The sequence below is a fragment of the Melospiza melodia genome, chromosome 8 (assembly GCF_035770615.1).
Source record: "Melospiza melodia melodia isolate bMelMel2 chromosome 8, bMelMel2.pri, whole genome shotgun sequence".
Lineage (NCBI taxonomy): Eukaryota > Metazoa > Chordata > Aves > Passeriformes > Passerellidae > Melospiza > Melospiza melodia.
The window spans coordinates 6,690,296-6,718,219 of NC_086201.1; the positions used below are offsets into that span (position 1 = coordinate 6,690,296).

Genomic DNA, 27,924 nt, shown 5'->3' on the forward strand with positions numbered 1-27,924 from the left:
GAAAAATTATCTAATTAATGGGAAATTGGAGTCATGCAGTTTGGCTCTAGAGTTGAAAGGAACCTCTGTGTCTGTGTGCACAGTGGCCCTGTGTTCTTTCCTTAAAGGATTTCAGGGATGTAAAGTGATAGGTTGGGAAGGCTCTAAATCTTTTCAGAATTAACCTATTATCTACTAAAATAATAAAGTGTTTGGGTAATCTTAGCCAATTTATAAACATATAAGCATTTGGGTAATCCTAGCCAATTTAATTATAAACATATAAGCATTTGGGTAATCTTAGCCAGTTTGAAGGAGATATTGGACAGGGGGGAAATTGCCAATTTCTGTGTGGTAGTTTACAGAATCAGGACTTCCACTTGATAGTTATTGGTAACATTCCTCAGGATCCTTTCTTTAATGCTCATTAGGACTAAATGACTTTTTTTGGCCATCATATTTAAGAGCAGCAAATTTTGCACCATCTCATGTGCCAAAAATTGCTATACTCATAAGCTTGATATTTTCTGTTGAAATTAACTTAATCAGAAGAAAAGATGGTGTTCTGTTTTGAGATTGTATTGGTTTGCTTAATAGAAACGTTTATTTCAGTGTGTTCATATAGATTAGGAGTCCTGGGAGAGCAAACTGAGATCTGCAGCTCCAGCCCTGCACGTGTTTCCTTTTGTGACATGTTTGGGGCGGGTTTTCACATGCAAATGAGAGAATCCTCATTAGAGGGAGCCTGGGCGTGTCAATTGGGGTTCAGAACAGCCCCTTGGCCTTTTCCCCTCAATCCAAACCGTGGCACAGGCAGAGCCCCCACGCTGCTCAGGCAGCAGGCAGGGCTGGAGCTGATGCAGAGGCAAATCCTCGCTGCTCCAGGAGGAGCAAGTGTTGATTGAACACATTTGCTGAGCGTCCCTGGAGCCCTGCAGCTCTGTTCAGAGCACTTGCCTCTGCTCTGGAGGGAGCTGATTAACTCCATTTAAATGCTACAGCAGCCACCAAAAGCGGGCCTGAAAGAAAAACGAGAAGATGAAATATCTGTCTATCTGCCTAGCCATAAATAAGATGCAGGGAATGATTAAAGATGAGTCTGACCTTATTTAATGCATTCCCTTATAGGTCTTTACAACGTTGCTGTGTATTTGCCAACAAAAATACTCTGCTCCCCAGTGTCATCTGATTCTGTAGGATATGTATAGAAGTAATAAAAAGTATAAATATGTGTTATCAGACCTCAGTAGATGCTCCATACTCCCTGCATGGAAAGGAGGGGACAGAAAGCTCACACAAGAGGCTGGTTTCTGTTGGGAGTATTTGACATTATAATACCTAAGTGAATATCTTCATAGACTTTTGCAGTGAAAAAAATGATTTTTTAAAGGGCTGACTGTTCTTTTTTCTCTTTGTTTACATATCTGTTCTTAAATTATTTCAATCAAATGGAAAACTAGAACGATTTAATTTATTTATAGGTTTGCCTCAAATACTTTTATGAATGCAGAATTAAAAATAATAGAATCACTTGTACAGGTTTACAAGTCCATGCATTGAAACTCACCTAGAGACAGATGGGAGTGTTATTATCCTAAAAAACCTGTTCAATGTTTATGATTAATATCCAAAAGGAATTAAAAGAAAAAGATCCAAACCTGTTAATTAGAAATCTCCACAAAATATTCACTTTGGAGTATTGAGAAATTTTAAAAAAATTGACACACCTTAAAAAATACTTGACACACCCTGAGTTTCTTAGTTGTAAATAAGTTATTGTGAAAGTCTTGCTTTCTGATACACCTGAATTTTTAAGGACTGAAAATCATTTAAAACGGCTTGTCTGTGTTCAAGATAGAGAACTCCTTACTATGCTGCTTCTCATAAAAATATTAACATTTTTTCTGGTTTGCACTGCTGAAATTCTTCAATGTTCAGTGAATAACAGCATGACTGATCTGTGTAATATTTCTTCCTCTAATAAAACTAAGAGCAATCCTTCCCCCATTCCACAAACAATAGCTGCATGAGATGTATTCAAGATTTATGTTCATTTATACAATATTTAAAGTGAGAGCTCTTCCCAGCATGGGGAGATGTCAGTGTTGTCATGGCAACAGATGAGGATGTGGCAGGATGGATGAAGCAAGTCTCAGCCCTGCCCAAGCTGGACCCAAACCTCACCTGTGGCTCTGAGCTTTTCTCCTCAGGAGCTGAACTGTGCTGCTCTCCCTGTGGGAGGTGGGAAAAGGGGTAGCTGGCCTTGGGGTTGAGTTTGAAGAGGTTTTTCCAGCTCCACACAATTCCCGTTGCTTCCCCCCATTTTCTGCTGGTGCCACAAGGCTGAGCAGGGATCTGCTGGTGGTGGGTGCTGACAAGTGTGACTGTTCCTGTCTTTGGTAGTTCAGGCCAGCTCTGCTTCTTCCATTCTGCCTTTCCACAAATGTCACAAATGCCATTACTGTCAGCTCCGTTTGGTTTACCTTCCCTCCTCCCAGTGCATGTGTGGCTGTGCCTACACACACATGGAAAGCACATGGGAGATTTGTTTAGCACCTTTCCTGAGCTGCACTGTGCTTTTCTTCAGTTGGGAGATGTAAACAAGTGGCTAGTTTGCATTTGATCCCATGTGAATTCTGCTTTCAAATCCTCAGTTACACCTGGGGGCTGAGGGAGTGGTTTTGGCCAGTTGTTTTTACTGATTTTCAGTATTTGAGCAGCTTTAGGGATGGTGCTTGTTCTGCAGTAGTTCCAAAAGGAGCCAAAGGCAAAATAAGAATATATATTTGTGTAATTTTCATGTTCTGATAATGGCGTTATGTGTCACAAGAAACACATTGCACTAAAATCTATCACAGAGAGGACCTGCATCTTTAAACTAACATCAAGGTATATCATTAATTGACCAAACTGTAGGAAATTACCTCATCTCTGCAGGACTTGCTGTGCAGACACTCCTCTGTCTTTTAACTTTTATAATAATCTGTACAAACCTGTGTAATGACATTGTACAGGGTTTCCTTTGATGCTGCTTCTAGATATTTTTATTTATACAATATTTCAGTCTGGTTGTAAGATAAAAGATGAGTTACAAATTGTTCTGCAAGTTACATTAGGGTTTCTTTAAGGAAGAAAGGATATTTTCATTATCCTTGTTGTGATAAACTTTTACATGGATCCTTAAATAGTTCTTTTGAAGTTTAAGGATGAACCAGTACGTTACTGATGTGCTTTATTTTAACAGTTGTTTTGCCTATGGATCAGAACTTCCTCACAGAGTTAATTTTGTAAGGAATTGAAAATGGAACCAAATTCTTGGTATGGAACTGTACAAATTTAAAGTGGTGCTGAGAGGAAGCAGATGCTGAACATCCATTTCAGGTCAGCTGCCAGAGATTTTTAAAAAAAATTAACACCAGCAGATTTTTTTACTTTTCTGAGAATTTGTCTGAATATCACAGAGTGTTAAAGGCCCAGCCCTTGACTATTGTCAGATCCAAATTTGCAAATAATCAAAGTGACTGTAATTAACCTTTTTTTAAGGTGTAAGAATTTAAATCTGGTGATTGTTGGATGCCAGTCCAGACTGGATGCCAATTCTCTCTAAATCTGCCAAACTAGTAAATAATAGACTGTATTTTAGATAGGTGGAACCTGAATTATATAGGGAAACTAGATTGGCACAATCAGCCAGTTTGAATGAATGTTAAATGTCTAATCTTACTGAGTATTTATAAAATTGTTTGCATTTGTTTGTGCACATATTCTTCTAGCTGTCTCAATGAACTTTTCTTTCTGAGAGTGCTCTCCATGGTACCTGTCATGAAATTAATCATCTGGCCTGTGTTCAGTACTGCAGCTCCCAAATGCCAACACCTGTTTTTACACTTTCTTTCACTGTAGAACAGAAGAATTCATTGATTCCATTTGTGTCAGTATAAAGCTGCAGACTTTCAATCCTGAATTTGTTAAAGGGCATCAAAGATATGGAACAAATAATCACTGTTTCTTGTTGTTTCATGGCATGAAATAATAGAAACAATTGAGAGAATAATTTGCATTAATATATAGCATGAACAAAGATAATTCCCAATTTTATTTAAAGTTCTTGCCATCATATTTACTTAATAACTCCTGATAAGCACCTTTTACTCCTTTATTGTATTTTCTTTTAAGTAAATGCTTCATTTGCAGCAAAAGCAATAACTGGTCAAAAGCCATTATCCAGTGCTTAAGGAAGTGGTTTATTTTGGACCCTACTTCATCAGTATCACACCCCAACAAGTCATTATCCATTGAGACTCTGATATTGAAAATATTTCCAATTAAATTAGTGTTAATGAAAGTGTTCTGCAATTGCATGTGAGTCAGTGATTATCAATCTCTGCTCAGAGGTCCCAGCTGTGGGCTGGTGCTGTGTCACTGTGAGATGAGATCTGAGCCCCCCAGCCCAGGGGAGCCAGCCTTGGACAGTGTGGGTGCCAGCCACACTCATGGGGAGGAGGTATTTGAGCTACTAATGGGCAAGATTAATTTTATAAATAATTATAGTTGTACAAGAACAGGTGAACACTTCCTTCCCTTCTAGGTGGAAGTTAGAAGAATATTAAAAGCCATGCCAGTGAGGGATTTTGCTCAAAATTCCCACTGTAAGGTTTGTAATCTGTTGATTTTGTTAAATCAAAGCCCAACTCTAACAGTGAAATCAGAGAGGAATCAGTGTTGGCTTTAACACACAGCTGGCCAGGTAGGATCTGTCATTTTGTTCCTGTTATGATGAAAGCAGATTCCAAAGAAGTCTTTTATACAAAAGAGGGGTGATTTTGCTGTTCATTCCTGGGAAGATCATGCATATGAAGGAAAAAAATGAAAAGCAAATAGATAGAATCTTTAGAGTATGATTTAGTCTTTTGATCCTTTCCTCCTCTGAATTTTCCTTGTTGTGGCTGGGATCCATCAAACCACAATCAGGACTTTGATTGCATCAGTTTGGAATGTTGAAAGTGAGCTGTCATTCCAAGAGCTCATTTGTGTTCCAGAGTTTTGGATGACATAGCTGGGGGAGTTGAGCCCCAGGATCCCTCCTGGACAGTTTGTGGAGTCTTGTGGCTGATAACTCAAAATACAGTGCAGAGATAAGTGCCACAGAATGGCTTGTCATGTACCTAGTGACTGATCCTGAACCATGGCTCTTCTATTTGTGTCATGTATTTGTAAAAAACGCACAGGAGGCCAGAAATAAATTATTTTATTTGAAATGATGACCCTACAGATATATGCATATTATAAAGATTGCTTTCTGTGTCATAAGAGCTTTCTGACACATGGGAGATTGCAAATCCATTTTAAAAACATTATTAGAACTACGTGTGTGCACTGTGTATGTTCAGAGTGATGCCTCCTTTCCTGTACCAGGATAAATTCTTGCTCCAGGAGAACTTCCAGAATTGCTCTTAAGCCCTTTCAAGACTTGATGTGAGAACTGTGACTAATCTCATGGCTTCCATCTGGAGCAGCTGTGTCATTCCTACTTCCTGCCCCAGAGGAGTCTCAGCTCTAGCTCTGAATTCATTTTTTCTCTCTGGAGATTCCTTTCAATTGCATTTTCTTTATTTTATTTTTTGACAGAATGGAGTAGTGTATGGCAGCATATTTTTTAAGAGATAGTATGCAGAAGGAAGAAATCAGGATGCTTAAGAAGCTGTTAAAAATTCTCATTTGAAGAAAGGATATTATCATTCAGCATTTCAAATCTATAATTGAAAAAGAATGTTTTCACTTGTTAGTATTCTTTTATCCAGCACTGTCATTGATCAAGCTATTTCAATTTCCATGGAAATTTTTAGACTTTACTACACTTTATTCAAAATGGGAAATGCTAAATTTCAGATGAGTGTTACAAACACAGACAATTGCATGCTGATAAGATAATCAAGTAGTATAAATAAACAAACATATGTGAGAAACTTGGTGTTAATTTACACAATCTGAGACTCTGGACTTGTATCTGCTATGTATGCAATCAAGTTAACATGAAATACACAGTGAGGTGAATTCAGAGTACTCTGGAACTCACTGTAATTCTCTTTGCATGGGTGACAAAAAGTAACTTATTCTTTCTGCCTTCCAAAAGTAAGCTCAGCTTCAAGGATCAGGATTGGTGACCACAAATCCAGACCAGTGGATTTTTTTGTAAATGCCAGTCCTGCTTTCTGGTGTTAGTAATTCTGGGTTTCTGGCTTTTTTAAACTAGCAAGGATTCTCAATATGATTTAGAAATGAAAAGAAACCCAAACCAAACCCATCATTACTGATATGAAGAGCCAGAGAATGAGTGGATACTGGCTGATCTCTAAAAGGAGAGCAAATTAAGATCTAAGAATGATAAAAGTGTGTGTGTGTGTGTTCATGTCTGTGTGTTTGGGGTTTTTTGCTTTCAATTATCTGAAAAAATGTTTTAAAAAATATAGTGTTGCGAAAATCTTTTAAAACCTTTGCTGACTGATGATCATAGAAGACATTTTAGCTCATTTAAAGTTACATCTATTTTCAGAAGGCCAACTGCAGGAATCTTGAAACTGGATTTTCAGAGACTATGCTTATCATTTCAGAAAAATTAAGTGAGGATATTTTGGATGATTCCACGGATTGTTGGTGCTTAGTGTCTTCCACTGAAAAGTCATTAGGAAGTGAAGTGCATATCAATCCTGCTGTAAACATTCCCTATATACTGACACATAACATTTTCATCTTAGTTTTGAAGGCTGCATAACAGGAAAGCAAAGCAAAAATATCAACAGCAGAAATTCTTTGTATGTTAAAAAATACATATATGCTGCTTGACATAGCAGGTTTTATCCTGGGAATATGTTTGTGAGGCTTTTCAAGAGCTTGCACCTTGGAATTGTGCATGGAACAGAAAAAAATAATTGATATAGTTTGAGTTTTATTGACACGATTATATGTTGTAAATAGTGATGAACAACCTTGTAATATCCCTCTGTCTTATCATCACATTTTTTATGATATTATCTGGACTGTTTTCTGTCCAAATAAATGAAGCTCATCTCATCAGAGTGGTTTGCAAGTCTTCTGTTACTTTGATCAGAATTAGCAGAAGATGTGTCAAGCCAATTACTCTGCAATTGGGCAGATGCAGAGCAGTGTGGTATGTCAATCACTGAGTGGGTTTTCTTTCAGTTTTACAACTCTGGCTCTGTCAGGGAAGCTCTTCCCAGTCTTTGAATTGCTGGATATGATTTCCTATTGCTGCCTCTTGTCAAGACCCTGCAATTGGAAGAAAACTGTAAGAGTTGTAAAATATTGCAAGACGCTTTGTTTAGAATTTCTGCATTTAAAAGCTACTAACAGGACTTGTTTAATCAAACACAGAACAAAGGAAATTTGCTAGTTAGGCTCATATTTCATTTTAATTTTTGCTTAATGACTTGGAGCTCCCAGCTGACATGAGGCATTGGGTTTGCTCTTGGGCTGTGGACCAAGGCTGAGTGCAGAGCTATTTTATGTGCGCTGTGTGTCTGTGGCATCCTTGCTGTCACACATCCCCACGCTACAGCCCTGAGGCAGGATTGATGACAGGGCTCTTTATTGCAGCCCTTAGCCATAGATTGTTGAGATTAACACATTGTCTGAGCGAGAGATTTGTCTGAAGGGCCTGCAATTCCTCCCTGCAGTTACATTCAACAGAGAACCAGCAGACAGTTGCTTCTCTCCCCAGAAGGTTTGTTTATATTCCAGCTTAGAAAGATAAAGGATTGCACAGAGGATTTATTTTTTCTATTTTTCTTTTTGACTTTTGATGTATTTAGAAGAATTGTTTCTGTTCAGAACTTGACTGTTTGATTAAATTTGTGCCAGAAAGGGTGAATTTTCATTTCTTGGTGGTTTTTATTAAAGGAACATTAGTAATCCACTTCAAATTTGAAGATTTCCTGGCATTCCAGCAGCTGTAAAAGAAGTAGAGCCAGGGCCTGCTATCTTTTAGTTGGTGAGCTGAAAGCAATTCATTTTACTTGAATTACCTGGACTATTTCACTGCTTTGTGCAAATTACATAATTTTCCCTATCAGAGGTGGAAATGTTAGTGTAATGTTACTTTGATCATGACCCATGATAAAATATATGGAAATAGGTGATAAAATCTACCATTTGGTCTAACTGAATGAAAAAGGCAACATTTTCAGTCATCTCTTTATTTCAAGTTTTCTCACCATAGAAATGAGTTCTAAGTGTAGCAATCTAAGTGATAAACTGCCACAGATTATCTGACAATACAGGAAATGTAAATAAATATTTCTAGGACAGTACTGAGATTAAATAATGTATAAAGTTGCTTATTCAGAGTGACCATTGCTGTTTTGGCATTTTGTAGGTTTATTAGCAAAATGGACCAGTACAATTTATTATAATTGTGATAGTTTTCCCAATTTTCTCTCTGTTCGAAAATACCTGTTACTTTATTCCAATATAATCCTTCCAGGTGTGAATTTTGGCGCTTTGTCAAATGTGCCTCATTAAGAAATTTTTGAACATACTGACCAATAAAGGGACAACAAGTAATTTTGCTTTTTTACAATTGCAGATTTTTAGAGTGTGGGAACAACTCGGTGAGACTTTTACTGGTTTATGATGTTAAATGGCAGGAATTGAACTCTCACTTGTTGAAATTGAAGATTAAATAGAAGGATTTAACAGGGTATTGAACATTTGTGAATAAGTATCTAGAGGTGTCCTTAGCATGATGTGCTGTGTGCTTAAGTTCTGAGAACAGGTCCTCAGGCTCCTACATACTAAAATGGGCTGGAGAGGTCTCATCAGGTGTCCTTTCCCACAGCCAGCTGAGGCATCTAAATTTTTTCACATCAAAAAACAACTTTTAATTGGAAGCCTGTTTAGACATGTATGTAAAACCAGGTCTTAAAGTTTCTCCAGTAAGTCACTGAGCTGCCTGGGATGGTGCATTTCTAATCTCCCTTTATAAAAGGAAAATCTCTAAGATTGTGCTGTATTCTGGCAGCCTGCTTAATTGTGCTTGGCAGCTTGTTTTGGCTCTGGAGCTGCTCACCAGCCTCCTAATTAAATAGGGGTGCCCTGATATGTGTCTTGTCTCTGAAATCGATAGCGATGATGAAAAGGGCTGTGAAGGCAACTAATTATCTTTCAACAACCAATGCTTTTCAGTTTGGATCTTCCCTGGTTTTCATATTTCTAAGTTCATTAAAATGCTCAGAGAACAAACATTTTGTATGAGATGAAAAGTCATGAATGTGAATTTCTTCTGGCCTTGTGCTCACACACCTTGTTCCATTCTTGGCACGTTCAGGAGAGCCATGCAGAGAGAAATGAATATAAATACATTTTTAAATAATATAAATCTCCAGCTTTGGATTTGGTCAGGTGTGCATGGGCTCCAAGGGGAGCAGCCTTAGGTCTCTAAATCCCAAATGTAGACGTGAGGAGAATTTATTCTGTTTCTGTTTATCTTCCTCAAGAACAGCATTGCAAGACAACCACCTCTGAGTTAAGGGAGGAACCAGACAAGAATATCAAGAAAAATGCCAAGCAACTATCTTCTTTCACCTTCATAAAAAAATGGAACACAGATAGGTGGTTACATTAGAAATGGTTTTTTAAAAAAGTTTCAGCCTGCCTTTGTTCTCAGATACCCGAGTTTGAATGTAATTTTTAATAGCTCTTTCTTATAATTTTTTGGGGTGTATTCATTATTTGGTGTCCAGCTGGCAGTTTTGTATGGACTCATTTTTCTCTGTTCCAAAATCAGAACTTTTCAAAGGGAGCTAAAATGAGGGATGCTTAAAATAGTCACCTCTGCATTCATGGCTCCCACTGCATTTGTGTTCTAGAGGTTTCAGCAGGACCAAATCAGCTTTGAAACCTATCAGTGGGGGTGCAAAAGTAAGTTTCAGTAACTATAATTACATTATACTAATGCAAGCTAAGGGACAATGCAAAATCATTTTCAAAATGAATATTTTTTTCCAGCACTTGATGATACACTTCTGAAGACGTGCTGTATTTCTCTATAGAAGGAAACCTGCTTTGATTTTCAGAAGTCTGTTCAAATACTTTTAGTATAAAAATAGTCTCTCACAACTGTTGAGCTGTGGGAATGCCATAAATCTCCTCCAGATCGTTTCTAATTAGGGTAATTTTCCATGGGTAAAGTTTGAAGATCTAAAAATGAAGGCTTTGACAATGTGAAATATAAAAGGCAGGTCATAGCAGGACACAGTTTATTAGAATAGATGAGATATTGATGGTGCCTGCTGTCACTCTTTGCAGAATTTCTCCATCTTTTTGTAGGGTAAAATGATTTTCCCTGTGTGGAAGTACTTGCACCCTGTTTTAGGGATAAGAATCCTAGGGAAGGAAATGTGGAAGGGTTGGCAGCAGGGTGTGTGAGACTGTGCCAGCCACCTGCATCCACCTGCCTTTTCTCACAGTTACACTCTCTCTTCAGAGCCCAGTCCTTCTGGATTATTGAATTATTCTGGATTCCTGATCTTCAAATATCTCCTGTGCTCCCTTACCCAGTGCTGTTTCCTTTCCTCTGAAATAGGGAGACTTTTTATTTTTATTTTTACTTTATTTTTATTTTTATTTTTATTTTTATTTTTATTTTTATTTTTTATTTTTATTTTATTGTAATTGTAATTTTAATTGTAATTGCATGTCTACAATGACCTCAAACCCCATAATTTCCTCCACACACACATTGAAAGGAAAAGCGAAAATCCATAAAATAAAATAGATTCTAATTTGTTTGGAAAACTTTTCATGGTAAATGCAAGCTGTTGCAATGCATTTCTTCATATGATGAGCTGCTTAAAATTTTATTGAAATTCTAGGGGAAATAAAAGGACTTAGATCAAAAACTTTGTATATTCACCTGGAATTTCAGTGGAAATGTTCCTGTCTGACAAATTTCTATTGAAAAAAAATTCATCTGTGTTGTATCAAGGATTGTAGATACTAAAACAGAGTTCTTACAGTTGATGTGAAAAAGTAAGAATTGAGCCAGTGCCTTTGTGAACTGGTTTTAAATGCTTACCACGGCTAAAATGTGTTTATTTTCTCTAAATTTAAAGGCTACCTGGAAGAGTCAGACTGAAGTAAACATTAACCATAGATAGGGTCTTTTTCCTTATTTAAGAAGTGTATTTAAGCTACAGGATGGTTGTAATATTTCTAGAAATGTAGATATATCTCTAGAATATGATATAAGACAAAGCTAACTAAATCCTCTCTTGATCTCCATCCTCTGTGTTGCACTTCTCTCAGCCAATTTTTATGGAGCACAGGCTGGATTGCAGTGTGATTCCAGGTATTAAACTGGGTTGTGTCTGTCTGCTGCTCTGATCATACTTAATTATTATTATTATTATTTTTAAGAGCAGCACTGATTTGTTTGAATGCTCTTGATTTCTAAAATACCCCAACTTGCTCACAGTCAAGTTTGAAATAGCAGGATGAAAATAGTGAGCAAAAATAAATTAAAAATAACATGAATCTGGAACTTTGGCACTTGGACATTTCTGATACATTTTTTCTAGTCTAAATCTGGCAAACTTCAAATTGATCACCTTTTTAAAATGAAACCAGTAGGCTTCTTTACAGGAATGGAGACAAATAACCCTGTCAGGGACAAGGGGATGCAGTTCTCACTGGGTGTGCACATTTGAGTGTGCTGTGCTTCTAAATAGAAGTTATTAACAATATTTCTTTTCTTACAGCACCAATACACAGCCAGTAGCACAGCCAATGATATTCATACACTTATTGTTGGCTGTGCTGCAGTTAGCCTGAATCCTTGCATAAAAGTTCTATGTTAATACATCTGAGCTTTTGTACAATATCAGCCTTTAATTATATTTTTGAAAGGATCTCTTCATCTTTCTAATGTGACCACAGGACAGGAATTTACCAGAACCTGAGAATAATGGCAGTGTTTCATCTCTTTGATTAACAATTCAAAACCTTCAATGATTGGTAAAAATGTTTAATCAGTGTCCTAGCTCTTACAGGTTTGAGGATATATTTACAAAACATGAATTGGTTGAATTCCTATGAAGATTCCAGAAACCCTTTAGGTCAGATAAGGGTCTTCACCTCAGTGTCCTGGCTTATTCTGTTAATTTTGTTTTAAATTAGCTGGTCAGACTCCCAAAACAAGTTTGGGGTTTTTTTTCTTTTGTGCTGAGTAGAACCTCAATGCTTCTCTTGCCTCCAGCCAATAAAACAAAAATTGGGAGAAATTTTGTGTTTGGAGAGTCTCCCAGGTAATTAAATCTAGATAACCCTTGTCTGGAAACAGCAAGTAGCAAATCTTGGCCAGAGGGCTTTAGAAACAGCTGCTGAGAGTTTCGGATATCACCCAACATTTGTGGTAATTTGTGGATTTTTAGACAAGGTACCACTCATTCCTTGTCCCAGTTCAGGGTCCAAAATCTTTTGGTTTTGGAAGCTCACTCCAGGCTTGAAATTACAAAGCTTGTGGATTGTAGGCATAAGCTGCAAAAACCTCCCTGGTAAATGTTCAGTTACAAGCATTTGCAACATTCTAGGCCATTTCAGTTGTTATATTTGGAGTTGGGGCATCAATAATACATAATTTCATTAAAAGACAATGTGCTTTAATGTCATTGCAGTGAGTTATTCTGGGCATTTCAAGTGACCCCATTTGAAATACAACAGATGAAAGTATGCACCTGTATATTCAGTTGCAGAGACTTTGCACCACATATCTAGCTGGTTTTTTATAGACCTAAAAGTTTCATTATTTCTATTCTGAAATGCCAACATATGCATTTAGTATCCTGATAAAGCTCAACTGGAGCAGTAACATATGGGCCCTCCTTTAGCTTCGGCCCCCTGGAAAGCCAAAACTAAACAAAAAGACCAAGTCCTCCTTTGCTCTGATTTATTTGTGTTCCCTTTTTTTGAGATGATCCTGTTTGGAAACAGAAGGTTGGCACCTGAGAGAGGAAGCACGGGCGTGTGTGAAGCAGTGGGATGCCAGACAGGAGGGATCCTGCTCTCTCCTGTGCTTTGCAGAGCTGGAATATTGCTGGAATATTGCTGGAATATTGCTCCTGAGCAGCTCTGGAGATTGCTGCTAACTCAGCCTGATGGGAGCTGCCTGATTTCTGCCTTTACAAACAGCTTTCCCTAAAGAAATGGTTCCTGGTGTTCATCTCCAGCAATGCTGGCAAAGAGTGCCACAGAAAATGGACAGCCCTGGTATAACTGGCTGACCATTTATTAGTGCTCTGCTCACTGAAGGGTGGCAGGGAAAGCTTGCTGGAGGTGGAAGATATTTCAGCAGCTGTTAAAAGATATCCCAGGCATTATTTTTTTTTCTTTTTCTGAAATGAGGGACAGATTTACTGTCAGTGTCTGTGTGTCTCTGCCATTCAGGGACTCTATACAGGATTCTTTATATCACTGCTGTGCTCAGTTTGCTGTGTATTGCAGCTGGGTCACCGTGTTCTCCACAAGGTTTCCATCATTTGGAAAGTTATCCCTTGTTTTCTGTAGCAGGATTATTTCACAGTTCAGCATTGGGCACTCCTGTGAGTTTGCCCAGTCTGGCCCATTTGTGGGACATGCCAAGGGAGGCCTGGCTGCTCTTTTGGTGGCAAAAGGAGAGGTAAAAACAAATCAAACAGAAGTGAATCTGCAGCCTAAGGGAGGTTTAGGAGTGTTTTGCCATTCTTGGTTCTCTGTTACTATTGCTGAGCGCCATGGTGTAATGGGTAATCACTTTCAAATGGAAAAAAATACATGTAAGCAAAGGGAGTTAGGGGAGAACTGGCATTTCTTTCCAAGAACCACAAAAACAGGTGTTAAAAACTTCTATAATTGAAACATTGAAAAATGAACCACTTAGTATAGAAAATACTGAAATCAACAATAATAATAATATTAGTAATAAATAATATTAAAAAATCTGCTAACATGCGAACAAACTGGAAAGAACTGTTTTGATTAAACTCAAGGGAAAACCTTTGAACAAAGTCCTGAAACTTTCTTCTGTAGTAATAATAATAATAATAATAATAATAATAATAGTAATAGTAATAATAAATAATGAGGAATACATTCAGCTTATATATGCTGTTGTATCTCACTGCAGAAAAAGAAGTTATGAAAGTTTGCAGCTACTAAAGATTTGACCACTGCCAAACAAGCAAAATAATTAACTACATAACAGGCAAGGAAAGACAATTATTCCTGGAAGGTTTTACTGCTATCAATAGCAAAATTTCTTGCTGTACTGAATCTGCAAAGGTTTTTTTCAGGATGCCTTGAGGATTTTTGTGGTTTCTTGGCCTGAGAGTGATGCCCCAGGCATGGCAGAGCTGGAAAGTTGATGTCTGGCTCTAGAGCCTCATTCACTCAGTCCCAGAGCTGAACTTCCCCAAGGACTGAAATCTCCCAGGACTCTCCTGCAGCTCATTCTGCAGAGTGTTGCTGTGACACCTTCCTGGCAGGTGGAAAAATGAACCCTCCTGGGGACTTTTTTACAATTGGTGGTGAATTCTAATGAGATGAACATCCAGGTTTGGTGTGCATGAGGTTTGGGCTTGGTAGATACATCACAGTGTAGTGGTACTGAGCAGCAATGAGGGCCTTTTCCTTGTTGATGCAAAAAAACCTGAGAAAATCAGCCAAGTATTTTGTGTAGATAATGTTTTTACACTTTTGCCAATTACTTTGGGATAGAAAAATGGATCTAGAGGGATGACACTGATGATAGCTCTGGATCTACCCATGAAGATAAGGCAGACTTGTGTCTGAGATACTGAATGTGTGGCAGCCATTTGTAGATGCTGATTGTGGAAATTTAATGCATGTGCATAAAAATCCTTAAATTTTGTTCTATTGGAATTTTGGGGAAGGGAGAAGGTGCTGAGGCACCTGTTGATTTGGGTCAGTAGCATTTTAAACAAGTATTAACATTATCAGACATGTCTGTTCTTTGCCTTCAGTTGTTGTGAGGGATTTTTAGAGAATAACTGCTTATTTGTTTTTCTCTATTTGGAATGAATTTATTTTTAAATATTTGTTGTAACATTAGCTTAGTTTTACCAACACTAGGCAATGAAAACAGACTGTATTTCAGTCTCACTTCTGATTCAGCAGAACTTCCAGTTCCTCTTGCTCGTGACTGTACAACCTGCAAGATCTGCATTGTAATATAAAGAGACATAAACCCACCATTTTCAGCAGTGTTCAGATTGCCTGACTGATTTCTGCCAAGTGCAGGTCAGGTGCTTTTGAAGCCTTATTATTTTATGTGCTGACATCCAAGCTTGTCTTTCAGAAAGCCCAGTTTCAAAGCAAACATGATGGAGTGATTGTCCCATCTAGAGAAGCTGCTTAAAAATAACTTTTCCCTTTCTGAGTAGGTAAGAGGAGATTTTTATGACAGGTGGAGGAGCAGTTTTTATCCATCTCTCATTTGTAGTCAGACTCATCCCAAAAATTTCTGTTTGAAAGATCTAGAGTCAGAGTTAGTTTTCTATCCTATTTCTTGTCACCTAGCTTTGTAAAAAAAGGTGCCAGGAAGCTCTCCCAGCACAGGGGAGGAAATGAGAGTCCCAGGATAACAGCAGGGTCCTCACTCTAGACCAAATTTGAGCTGGATTGAACCTGCCAAAGGCTGGTGGCAGACTAGATGTCTGGAAAGTTTAATTTGAACTGTTCTGTGGAGTTAAGGCCTTAGTTACATGATTTCTGTCTGAGGCACATGAAATGAATAAAATCCTTATTTCATTGAGGGCAGAATGTGTGGGAAATAGGCTATTTTTTTATTATTATTATTTGGAATCACTTTGAAAGGGATGAAGGAATTCCAGCAAAACCTGACCGACAGGCCAGCAGACTCCACAAATTGATATTGCTGTGCAGGTGGAGACAGAGGCAGATTTGTTGCTTACTGTGCTGGCTCTATTTTTAGCTTCTGACTGCTTGCAAGTTCTGTTTACAAATGTCAGGAAAATGCATTAGGATTATCTGCTTTATTGTAGAGGTAATAAAACCTTGTCCAATTTAGCCAATAAAACAGCTAAAAGCAGGCCTCCCCTGTCATGGCAGTGCAGCTGCTCAGTGTGGCCTCAACAGTGGCTTTGTGCAGCCTGCTCTGCTCTTTCCTCATTTCTTGTTCCCCACCATTGTTCTGGCTCAGTGTGGACATTTGGAATCTCTGGGGGGTTTTTATTCCCATCTGGGAGTAGCTGAAAATGCACTTTGGGAAGAGGGGAGGGATCAGCAGAAGCTCTGGGCCCATCCCTGCAGGGCCCTCCTGGAGCCCAGCAGTGACTCTGGGGGCAAAAGGACCACAATGAATTATTCCTCTGCCCAGGGCTCTCAAAGGATCACAAATTATTCTTCTGCCCAAGGTGTCACAAATTATTCCTACCCCAGAGTGTCCAGCTCCAATGTCTGCAGTGGGAACCAGTTGTTTTTAGTGGATGTGGTTGGTCTGGTGCAGCCTGTGTTGGCTGATACCCTGTAATCCAATATTAGAGCTGCTTTCACTGCCACAGAGCCTGAATCAAGACAAACATCCTGTTTAAGCTGGGATGACTTGCTGGAGGGCTTTATGGCTGTATTTGCCAGCTAGAAGTATTAATGTGCTTAAGTCAGGGCTGAAGGTGCTTTGACATTGTTATTTGACTCTAAAAGAAAAAGAAATGTGTTGTTTATTCCATTAGAAAACCAGTATAAAATATAAAGCCAAATAAATAATATAAAAATACATCTTTCCAATGCTTGAAAGCTCTTTATTGCCTTTATTATGGCCTTCCACCACTATAAGTTAGTGTTGTAGGATGCCAGTCCTAGTCATACTCACTAATTAGAAAAAAGGTTTGAGCAGAGTTGTGACACTGTTAGTTAATACTTGTTTTTCATTGCTGTTTTAGATAGCTCAGGACAAACAGATTGTGTGTTACTGCTGTGATAGAATACATAAAATAAAAATAGTTCTCATGCAGAATTCCCTGTGCTTTAAATATATCAAATATGTCCCTTCAAGCATCCTTAAGGTGTGGAACTGCTATCTGTATGCAGTTCAGCACCAGAGAAATTACATATTCATTTTTAAAGGAACCATACAATTAGTTAGTTTCAAGTCTGGATCTGAGTTGGGAAAGAAGCTGGCAATTGAGTAAAAATGGAGGAGTTAATTCCACTAGAGGGGTAAGCTAGAAATAGGAGTAAAAGTGTTGCTTTGAACTGCATCATATGGAAGCAGCAATGACAGGAACATTGCAAGTTTCTATGTACCTGTGAATCCTCATAATTTATTTTTTGCAATGTCTGCTGATTTTGAAACTATATTCCTCTAAGGAGGCAGACAATGAAAATTTGATAGGCAATATATTATTATGCAGTGAAGTGTTGAAATTTGCAGATCACTGGCAAGTCTGACCAAGAAATACAGCTTCTTTTTTCACCTAGGGAATGAAGTGTGGGAGATTATGCTTTAAAAATGAGAGGGAGATGTAAATCTACCCTGTTTCAATACTCTTCAGCTTTGAGGAAATTGGAGTCTGGGAGGAACCTTGATGACTTTTCTTTGTGTTTTTGCCAAATGTAATGATAAAGTCCAAATATTTGTGGCATCTGGCTTGCTCATGACCACACCTAGATCTTAGATCCATAACAAAAAGGGTTTTTTTCCCAAGAATTTAATTTCTGTTTCTCCAGATAAGTGCCACAGAACTGCAGCTTGCTGTTACTGAAAAGAACAGTCAAATCATAGTGTCTCTGTTCTGCCAAGCTGCTCTAATGAACAATGAGAATTAAATATTGTGTTTGTCAGCCTGAGATTGACAAAGTCATTGATGAGTCTGTTTTTTTGGTTTATTTGGTATTTGTTCTACAAAAATATGTTCTTATTAAGTTAGCTGATATCTGTTCATATAAGAGTAGTCAAATCAATCCTTCTAGGCTTTATTTCAAACTGGAGCTGGGGTTCTGTGTGTTTATTCAGGGAGCAGAGGTTCAGGTGGCCCTTCACAAACCACAGCAAGAAGGATGGAGTGCTCAGTGCCTGAGAGCTTGCCTGGGGTAGCTGTGACCCCTGAGAGCTGCATTTGGTGAAGTCCCATCTCCAGGAGGCTCCTCTCCCACTGCTGGAGAGGTGGAGTTGTCCCACTGCTTCTTCCCTGCTATTCCTCTGGGCTGTTGAAGTATTTGTTCTGGCACAAGCCTTCCTAGAATTGGAAAATGAGGTGATGAAATTAGGATGTGAAGAGTAAAATGTTAAAAATTGTATTTTTTTCCTAGGTATTAGCACATTTTCAATCTTGGTTATTTTTTAGAAGGTACTAGGTGGTCAAAACCAGGGCTGCTCAAAAGTTTTCCTCCTAACATTTTTGCATTGGAAGTCATGAAATTATGGGATCTGAAGCATTTTGTGGGGCTGTGTGAGTTACCCTTGGGCTTTTTGCCAAAAAATGGCACTCAAGAAGTCTCAATGGGCCTGGGTAGTTTTTTCTGTCATCCAGTTCAGGTATTCTGAAACTCCTGGCTGGAGCAAGGAGCACTTTGAGATATGTTAAGTTTTCTGAGAGTTTGATATTGTGGTTTCAAAATGTTTTTGTTAAAATCTGCGTCTCAACCACAGCTTGTTTCATGGGCAGATTTTCTGAATGCTGCTCAATCTCCCCCATTACAGTTTTGGAAGAAATCTCAGTGTTCTGACCATTTCCTGTGGCACAAAGTCTTTTTGTAGGCATTTTGTAAGTGTTGGGTCAGGTTGTTCTAGTGGGAACTGGGTGAAAGTAAATCCATGTGTTAAAACTGGTTTTGTAGCTCTTGAACAACAGAAAAAGAAAAAAAAAAAGCAAAGAAAGTTTAAAGTGATTCTAAATAATATTTTCTTTCCTCCAGCTGTCTCCGTAATGAGATACAGTGCATCATCCTTTGGATTTGCTGTAAGTAGAGATGCAATTGAAATATTATCTGCTCTTTTTTTCTTTTCCAAGGGCCTTTTCTGAACATGAAATACTGCATTTTTCCTTATGGTAAGTTCATGGAAAGGCGTGCAAAGTCAATAATGGATTAGAAAACATATTGTTAAAGTCAAGAATTGAAAAGGGTGGCAAAAATCCTCTAATTATAATTTTTCAGTTTCTGCCCATTAAGTCCCATCCTGGAGTTAAAACCCATGGTTATACCTTATAGTTTATAGATGTTACCCAACAGATATGGTTTTCTTATACAAAATCGCTCAACTAAAAATAATTTTTGTTGTTGAACTTGAACCAAATTCTGAATTTCCTGTCTGAACTGTTCCCATTGGAGCTGATGGAAGGACTGCTCCTGACTTTGGGATGTCAGCTTTCCTCTCCAGTCCTTGCCATGACTTTTCAGATTCGTGGCAGAGCAAAAAATTCCTAATGACAAGCAATGACTCATATCAAATAATTTATCTTTAGCTTTCAATTCTGAAGGTCAGATTGACTCTGTAGGAAGTTTGACATGGGAGTGAAAGTTCTTACAGGGGTACAAGCCTGGTTTTCAGTATTCCTGACACCACATCTGCATTAATTGGGAATACAAACATGGCAATTTTGCTGATGATACAGAATAATAAATTCAGGTAGGATGAAATCTGGGTGGGATTTTGGAGAAAAAGTTAATATTTTCTTGGTTGGAAACAAAAGTTCTTGCAGGAAATTAGTGCCTGCAGGCATTTTTCTACACTTACTTCTTTACAGTCTTTGCACTAGGATCATGTTAGTATTTTAACTCTTGGAGTGCTACAGTGGCAGACTGTGATGTTTGTTTTTTCTTAACTTCTTCACAGGTGATAGATTAAAAATTCAATTTTTTTAAATCCTTTGATTGACTTTCTGAGCTCTGAGGTGTGCTACTGTGCAATAATACATGGCGAAAACGTGAGCAGCAATTCAATAAACATAAATTGTGCTTTCATTAAAGTGATTTATTTGAAGCTGCTTTGTGCCTGTGCGGCAGGATGGCAAATGCTTTGTTCTTAGTGCAGGGCACACTGAATGGCCCACAGGACAATTTGCTCTGTCTCTCTTGCAGTTTGATGCCACCCTGGACGTTTTGTCATCAGCGATAGTTCTGTGGCGCTACAGCAACGCGGCCGCGGTGCACTCTGCACACAGGGAGTACATGTGAGTAAACTTCACTTTTTCTGCCTCTGCCAGGGGCCTGCAGAGCTTCTGGTGTCAGGCTGGGAGGCTGCACATTCCAGAGCTTTGACAAAAGCATTTTGTCCTGTCAGCAAGTGTTCTTTCCTTCTGCCAGCTCGCTGCTCGCTCCCAAACACACAGGCCCTCCTCAGGCAAACCTTTTCAGCTTCTTTTTAGCCAACATTGCAGTGGTTAGGCCTTTGCAATTTGTTTTCCCTTGCAGCACCTGTATCAAGTGAACTGTATTTGCAATTTGTAACAGATTTGTAAATCTTTCATTTCGCATCTTACTGAATTATTATTACTAGAGTATGGTTTTTGAAATTGATGCTTGTATTATATTTGTACGTCTCTCAAGAAGTTTGAATATAAATCACTTAAATGTTTTTTAAAGTAAGAGTATAGCAGTGATGCATGTCTTCTTTATGCTTACTTTGCAAGCAAATTTTTTCCATAATAAATGTTTGATGTATATATCCTATGGGGGGGGGGGAAGTCTTTACATATGCAGCCCAGTATTGATCACAGTGGGAATTGTGTTCTGCATCATTGTGCAGCATTTCTATGGGTGCTTCATATGGTAGCTGAGAGGATCAGGTGAAGATTGAATCAAGAATTTTTCCAACTAGTGCATAAAGAAGATTTAAAATTCGAATTTTGGGCATCTAGGTGGAGAATTGCAGTACATTTGCCCGGTTTTGGTTTTTTTCTGTACTGCTATTTCTGGCAGCATCCCATCTGGCTGGAAAATAGTTCAACTGTCCCCTGGAATGGACTGCAATTTTACAATAAAGGGGAGTAAGGTAGGTTCTGTGCTGAAACACCTCAAATGATGTCCTTTGAACAAAGGGCAGCTTGATGAAACCAAATGTTGCATAACTGGTAAAGTAAAGAAAAAAAAAAACACACAGAAAACCAACAGCAAAAACCCAGACTGGAGGTTCTCAATCACATCTTCACAATTTTTTTCTAAAAACTAAGGAAAAGTAAGCAGTATTTTTACATGCCTTAGCTCAGGCTCATGCAACAGCTTGCCAGGGCTGTGAGTTCCTTTCTGGCAGGGCTCCATACAGAACAGTTTGGAATAAAAGGCCATAAAAGACTGATGTGGCATTGATTCATAAAAATAATTTCAGAAAAATGTGATTAAAATTAGTCTTCCTGCACAGATTTGGAGATTTTAACAGACATTTTCTTAGCATCTTGCTTTTGTGGGTGTCCACAGAGATTCCTGTCAACATTCAATTAACATATTTTTGAAATCTTCTGTTGGGCTTTTTCAAGTGAACCTTGTAAAGTATTTAAAAGAATATAATACACAAAAGAAGACTCAACATATCCCTGTGGCTAAGCCAGTAAAGTGAACAGGCAAACTAGTAAACATATTTTCCTGTTTTGTTATGCTCATTTTTAATTTTCTTTCATATAATCCCTCTGCTTTAATAAGACTGAATTAAGTCAGTGAATTACTTGCCATGCCTATTAGTTGAAGACAGTTAGGGTTTCATTATGAGTTCAGTATCAAGTGAAAGAATGTTCCCATGTGCTGGGAATATGAATCACTGGATATCAGCCTGGTTATCCCTGTTTCCAGAGCTGTGTTTCCAGAGAGATGGTGAGATGGTTGTGCTGCTTAAGGCAACTCTTACTGTGTCAGATTTTTGAGGGTGGCACATTTCTAATTTCCTGTTGTGTTTAATCAATCTTTAGCTTGAAACACTGCATGTAATTATTTTTCCTCCTTGACACTGGGAGAATGTTGCAATGATGCCTGCTGGCTGCTTGCTCAGCTTATGAATAATCAATCTTTGCATCATATGTGCCTCTAACTCCACCTGGTCTGTCACCATCCCTGTTTTCTGTGGGCCTCCTCCCTCAGACTCCTGGACAAATGTGGTGTGGTGCAAATTTGTGTGGGTGCTTAGTTTGTGCTGTGTGTTTATTCCTGTTTTTGTGTGCTTGGCCATATTCTGCCTTAGTGCAGGGGTCTGGTTACCAAAATAAGGTGTGCCAGAGTAGCTTCAGTTTAGTTTTTTATTTATAGGTCTCTCTTATTGATTTAGATATGACACTTGTCTGTGTATCCTAACAGATCTGAAAAAACCCTTCTCTCCTTGGCAAAAGCCAAGTGGAATTGACAATTAATTGTGTTTTGCAAATTTATAAAACCTCCTCTTCAATAAACTTGACAGCAAGAGATTGATCCAAAATTTGTTAAAATCAGTGCAAAGCCTCTCATGGGAAGGCAGCGCTAGAGTCAGGCCCAGCTCTTGGACGTCATTGAGAGAGAACATAAAGATAGACTGAAAAGCACACCCCCAGGAGAAGGCACAGAGAATACAGCCTGACTCATGATGTGCTGTGAATTAAATACTGAGAATAAAATGCTAAGAAGTGAAAGAAATGCGTAGTCTTGCCTAAGCTGTGGCCATATGGCAGTTGGAACTGCAGCATTGATGGGCTGGCACTCCCAAGGGTACAGAAGTGCTTGCTGTGCCAAGTTCTGCTCAGAGGAACCAATGCATTTCCATTTGACTTCAGGGCAACTGGAGTGCTGAAACCATCATGCAAATGTGTCCTGCTGAGCTTAACTCTGCTTAATGTGTTTCATTTTTATTAGATCATTTGATTTCTCTTGTTTTCTGGGGTGAGATGAGACGGTTCTTTTTCAGAGTGCATCCCTTTGGTTCATCCCTTCCCTCCAGGGTGTCAACCACAGCACACAGCTCAGAAGAGGCTGAACCCCTGGCAGGGGCACCAGCCCTGTAACCATTTGTTGATTCTCCAGATTCAGCCATCTCAAATCTCTGCTTTCACTGGGAGCATTGATGAGAAAACTCCTTTTGCTCCAGAGTCCTTTACTGCCTCTTCTAGAGCTCTGTCACCCTTCCTGCTGCTGCTCAGACTGCTCCTGGATGTGTCATTGGTGCCCACATGAAATAAAAGCCAAGGCTAAAACATTCACCAAGATCAGGAATTAAACCACTGCAAGATTGAGACACTGCTTGGCTCTGCCTAGCTGGCTCATTAATGAAAGAGTATGTGGGAGTGGGATGAATATTTGATGTTTTATGCAAGAGTCCTTGAAAGAATTGTAGGTTTTGAGGCAATGCAGGAGTTGGGAAGGACTACAGATATCTGGGAAGAGAGTCAGAGTACATGCATAGTTCATGAGCACTTGATCTGCTCAGTGTGATCTGCTAGGTTGTAAATTAACATGCAGGAAATGTAAAGGTGCTGAACAAGTCATCAGAAAGCAATGATCAAGGAATTAAAGAAAGAAAAAAGTGCTGAAATAACTGGAGAAATAATTTGAAATTTCCACTAAAGATGAAAATTTGCAACTGAAATTGACTGAGGCATTTAAGATGTGCAAAGAAATGTCAGTGGCCCTCCTGGCTGCTCTCCAAAACCAGTTTACAAATGCCTTGAATATTCTGCCCTTTAGTAAACCCTTAGCAACTTGGTAGCTGAAGCAAATATAAATCTGCTGAAGAAGAACTTTATTGACACTGGTTTGGCAGCAGTGATTTTTCACGTGCTTAAATAAACTCAGTCAATAGCTGTAGAAGAAATTTCTTAATAGAAGACTGGAAAAATGTCTCATGAGATGTTGAACTAGTCACTGGCTATACAGCCAGGGGCAGCTTTTAGCTTCTGTTAAATTCAGGAATGCAGGACTTGGCTGGGGTGCAGGAACTGTGTCTGAGAAGAAAGTGAGAAATACCACCAAAAAAGGAAGGATTGGTAAAACAGAATAACAAACTACATGTCCACAGCCCTGTGGGAAAGCTTTAAAAACCAGAGCTCTTTCAGTACAGTTGGTTGAAAGATCTTGCTTTTCTGTACAATGCAGTACAAGGACCCAGTATCTGCCTATGCCTCTGGGATCCATTCTGGGATTTTTGGCTACTGGGTTTCTTATTGCAAAAGCCAACTCTGTACAGCATATTTAAAACCATGATTCTTGACAGTTGCAGCTGGTGTTTGCTATATATTATTTTGTTGATGGTATCAAGTTAAATTCTGTGTTTTCCAGGAACCAGTCTGTCAACATCTCTCTTAACCCAGTGCCAGAGTAAATAGGAATCCTGACTCATAATGAACATTCTGGATTATGGCAAGAGCAGAAAACACATATTTCTTACATTTCTTTCACTGTTTTGGTGTTGTGGTTTTGTTTATTTGTTTGTTTGCTTGGGTTCTTTGATTATGTATTTCAGACTCTGGCTATGCATTCCTAAATTACCTAATAAGAAAATTAAATTATATCATGGACTAATCATTTTAAACACACTTGTGGTGCTCTATGTTGCCATGACATAATACATAATGAATGCAGATATGTCCTTTCTTTTTTTCTGTTGTCTGAGCTGTTGTCTGAGCACTAATACCAAAATTACAGGAATTAAAATCTACAGTGTGGTAGATAGGGGTGCAGATATCTGTCATAGCTCCACCTGCTTCTGAGAAAGCTTTTTGCTAGAAGAGAAGAATCATTTTGCAATTAGGCATTACCTAAATGCTTTGCTGTGTGCCTGTACCTTAACTTTCATCTCCACACCTGAGCTGTGACTGCGGATTTGATAACTTCAGGATGCTGAGCCCACTTGCCCCCTGAAGAATGCCTGGTCTGGGGATTTGCTTCTTAATGGATTCCTAAATTATGGGGAGGAGGAACTGGTGTTCTCACCTGTTTTGACATTCAGAAGAACACAACTATAACAGCTTAATCCAAGAATTTCTTTTTTAGCTTTAGCTAAAAGCAGTCTCCAAGAAAGATCTTTGATTGCTCCTCATCAGAAATTATGTGAGAAATCACATGAGAAAATGTGATGAGACCCTAAGAGAGAGAGAACTTCTCCTTCCAAAGTAATTGTAACCCTTTTTTCTCTCTTGCTCATGTTCAGATGACACCACTTGGGAATATTTGCCCTGATATCTGGTCATGAGGAGTCTTGCAGAAGTTATACTGAATATATGTGCATTACAATTAGGCATATGGGAATATGGGAATGTGGGGATTGTGATGTATCCCACTTTTGCACTCAAAGCTTGAAAGAATTAGAAGCCACCTTTTATGACTGCCATACTGCAAAGTTAGGTCTGGCTCTTCTCTCTTGCTCTGATTCTAAAAGAAAGCATATTGATCTAGATGGTTCCAGGGCATATTCTCACTTGGTTCACAGAATTGAATAAAACCACCCAAATTTTCAGTATTTCTATTGTATTTAAATTTTCATGTGAGGGTTGGCTCTGCTGTACTGGTTAACCCAGCTAAATGAGCACTGTCTATTTAGGTAGTGTTGAATGAAAATAATCCTCTGGGTTCAGACCCAACATATCAGTCACATTGAAAAAACTGAAGATAATTTTATCTATACCATGCACACGAAAGAGACTCGAAGCACAGATGGCAGAATCCACACCTACCCACAGTTCAGGGCAAACCTCTGTGGCTGGAGGCAAAGCTCTTTTGTGATGAGTGAATGGAATACCTAAGTGATCTGGAAAAATGTCAAATGCATGGAGCTCAGAGCCCACCTCTGCAGCTCATGTGTGGTTCTCAGCTCCCAGGGGTTTGGCCTCACACCACATTTTCACAGAATGTGAAAATTCTCTCCCACAGAATGAGGCACAATAAAGAGTTTTCAAAGGGAGTGTTCACCTGTGCTTGGATATCTGCTTTATAGGAGGAGAGATATAGTTTCTTCTTAACCACACTGAAAATTTCTAAATAATTCTTTCTTCTGAGATATTTGGCCAAAATTCTACATCCAGATAAAGTGCCAGGTACAAGAGGTCCTTCATATGGCTGATTTAACAAACATCATAATTTCTCCATCAATTCATTATCCCATATTCAGAGAAAAGTAGAAATCACAAATTTTTCTCATACACAGACAGAAATGCATTTATGCCTTGTGCAAACACACCCCAAAAAATCATCGCACATACAAGTTATATTAAATTTGAAATAGAAAATGTATATATTTATATATTCTAAAATCTGTTTCAAAAACTGTGGCATCTGTAGACTTGGCAATGATTTTACTGGAGCTAGATCCAAAACCCATGAAAGCCTTTCCTTTTACTTGACTGGTGGTTGATTAAGCAGGATTTGTGTGTTTTGCCTACTATTTACACATAGGCACATGTACATAAAATCAGGGATATGATGTTTCCTGTGCTGAAATTTGATGATCACCATAAAAATGAATATTATAGAAGTTCTCAAAAGGGTGTAATTTCCAGGTTCAGGGGAATGGCAGAGTCTCTGATCATCTGCTGCAAGGGAGGAGCAGTGCTGGAGCCAGGAGGGTGGTTGTAAGGCAGGTGTACTCCAAGTGCAGCTGCAGAGTCTGTGCAGACCTAGGAGCTAGAAAACAATTCATAAGAGTTTTTGAACTCCCCCCAGTTGTAGAAATGTCTGTTAGCTTTTTCTGGTAGATATTCCATACATGGAGTATCAAATTATTTATGGAAATGTTGCCCCAGTTCAGCTGCATGATGTTAAAGTATGTAAATGCCCTGTTCTGCAGCAACTGGTTGAAATCCTAAGGGATAATAAAAGTTTTAGAAGGCCTGTAACGCTTTCAGTATGAAACGGTTCCCTAGCAGAGCTGATCTGAGTCTCAGACATAACCAGCATTTCCCCTCAGTGTCTTTTAAGTTAGACCATGTGATATCACAGCACACTTTTCCAACACAACAATTGAAAAATTGATTTTTCAGGGGTCATTTGGACCTATTACTTGTATTCTCTTTATTGTGTAATCTAGTTTGGGCTTATGTTTTTTTTTTTTTTTATGGTGAGAAAAACAGAGTAGCTGTAATGATGCTGATCTGGATCCTGGCAGTTGGGGGTGGATTATGGAACATGTGTGATGAACAGCAAGCCCACTTCGTTCCTTTTAAAGAGTGTCTTAAATTGACTCCATTCCCTCCTCACTGAGCACCAGGCAGGTGTAAATACCCTGAACAGCTGTGATTCTGTACAGTTTGGTGTCCTAAACCTCTTCAGGAGCTACACCTGATAGCAGAGAAGCCAATATAACTGCCTAATTGGACACAAGGAAGCTTTAGATTAGCAGTAGAGCATGACAGGACTCTCAAGACTGAGGCTGATATTGCATCTTTTGCCTGTGTATTACCATAATATGTCACAGTGCCTAGTTCTTTTTAGAAAAATCCTTTAATGAGTTTAAGAGGCAGATGTTACAGTTGTCAGAGTTCTGGATGTCACCCTCATGACAAATGTGACTGCCATGTTACAGAACAGCAGCAACTGTTAGTGAACAGCTGCATTGTAATTTGGATTTCTCTATTTAAAGGAGTGGATTTCTCTATTTCCATGGCAGGAGTGGCCCTTGCTCAATCCCTCCTATTCCTCACTTGTGTGACAGCAGATTTTCCCTACCGTACTTCTCATCATCTCCATCAAGCAGATCCCACTGATTTGCCACCAGAAAATAATTTTTTTGGTGACCAAATTTGAACCTTTTTCCCCAAATCCTTATCCTTTAGATTCCAACATTCAGTTTTGACTGCACTTGAGGATTCCTGGGCTGGCTGTGACTGGCATTTTACACTTGGCTGTGTTAAGTAGGCTGTGAGAGCTGCCATAGTTCCAGTGTTTAAACAGGCTGACAGCCTCTCCTCAAGAAGAAATGTGGGGCAGGTTGTTGCAACTTCCAAGTTATTAATGAAGGAGCAGTCACAGAAT

The 27,924-nt window shown here is 38.7% G+C and overlaps 1 protein-coding gene across 1 annotated transcript in view; it reads left to right on the top strand.

Moving 5' to 3' along the window:
• The window catches only part of TMEM163 (transmembrane protein 163), an 88,038-nt gene that overhangs the window by 33,020 nt on the left and 27,094 nt on the right, over positions 1 to 27,924 (top strand). The window contains exons 3-4 of the mRNA XM_063161630.1: positions 18,925 to 18,968; positions 20,089 to 20,180. Of these exons, the coding sequence (XP_063017700.1) occupies positions 18,925 to 18,968; positions 20,089 to 20,180 (136 nt within the window). The remainder of the gene's footprint in view (positions 1 to 18,924; positions 18,969 to 20,088; positions 20,181 to 27,924) is intronic.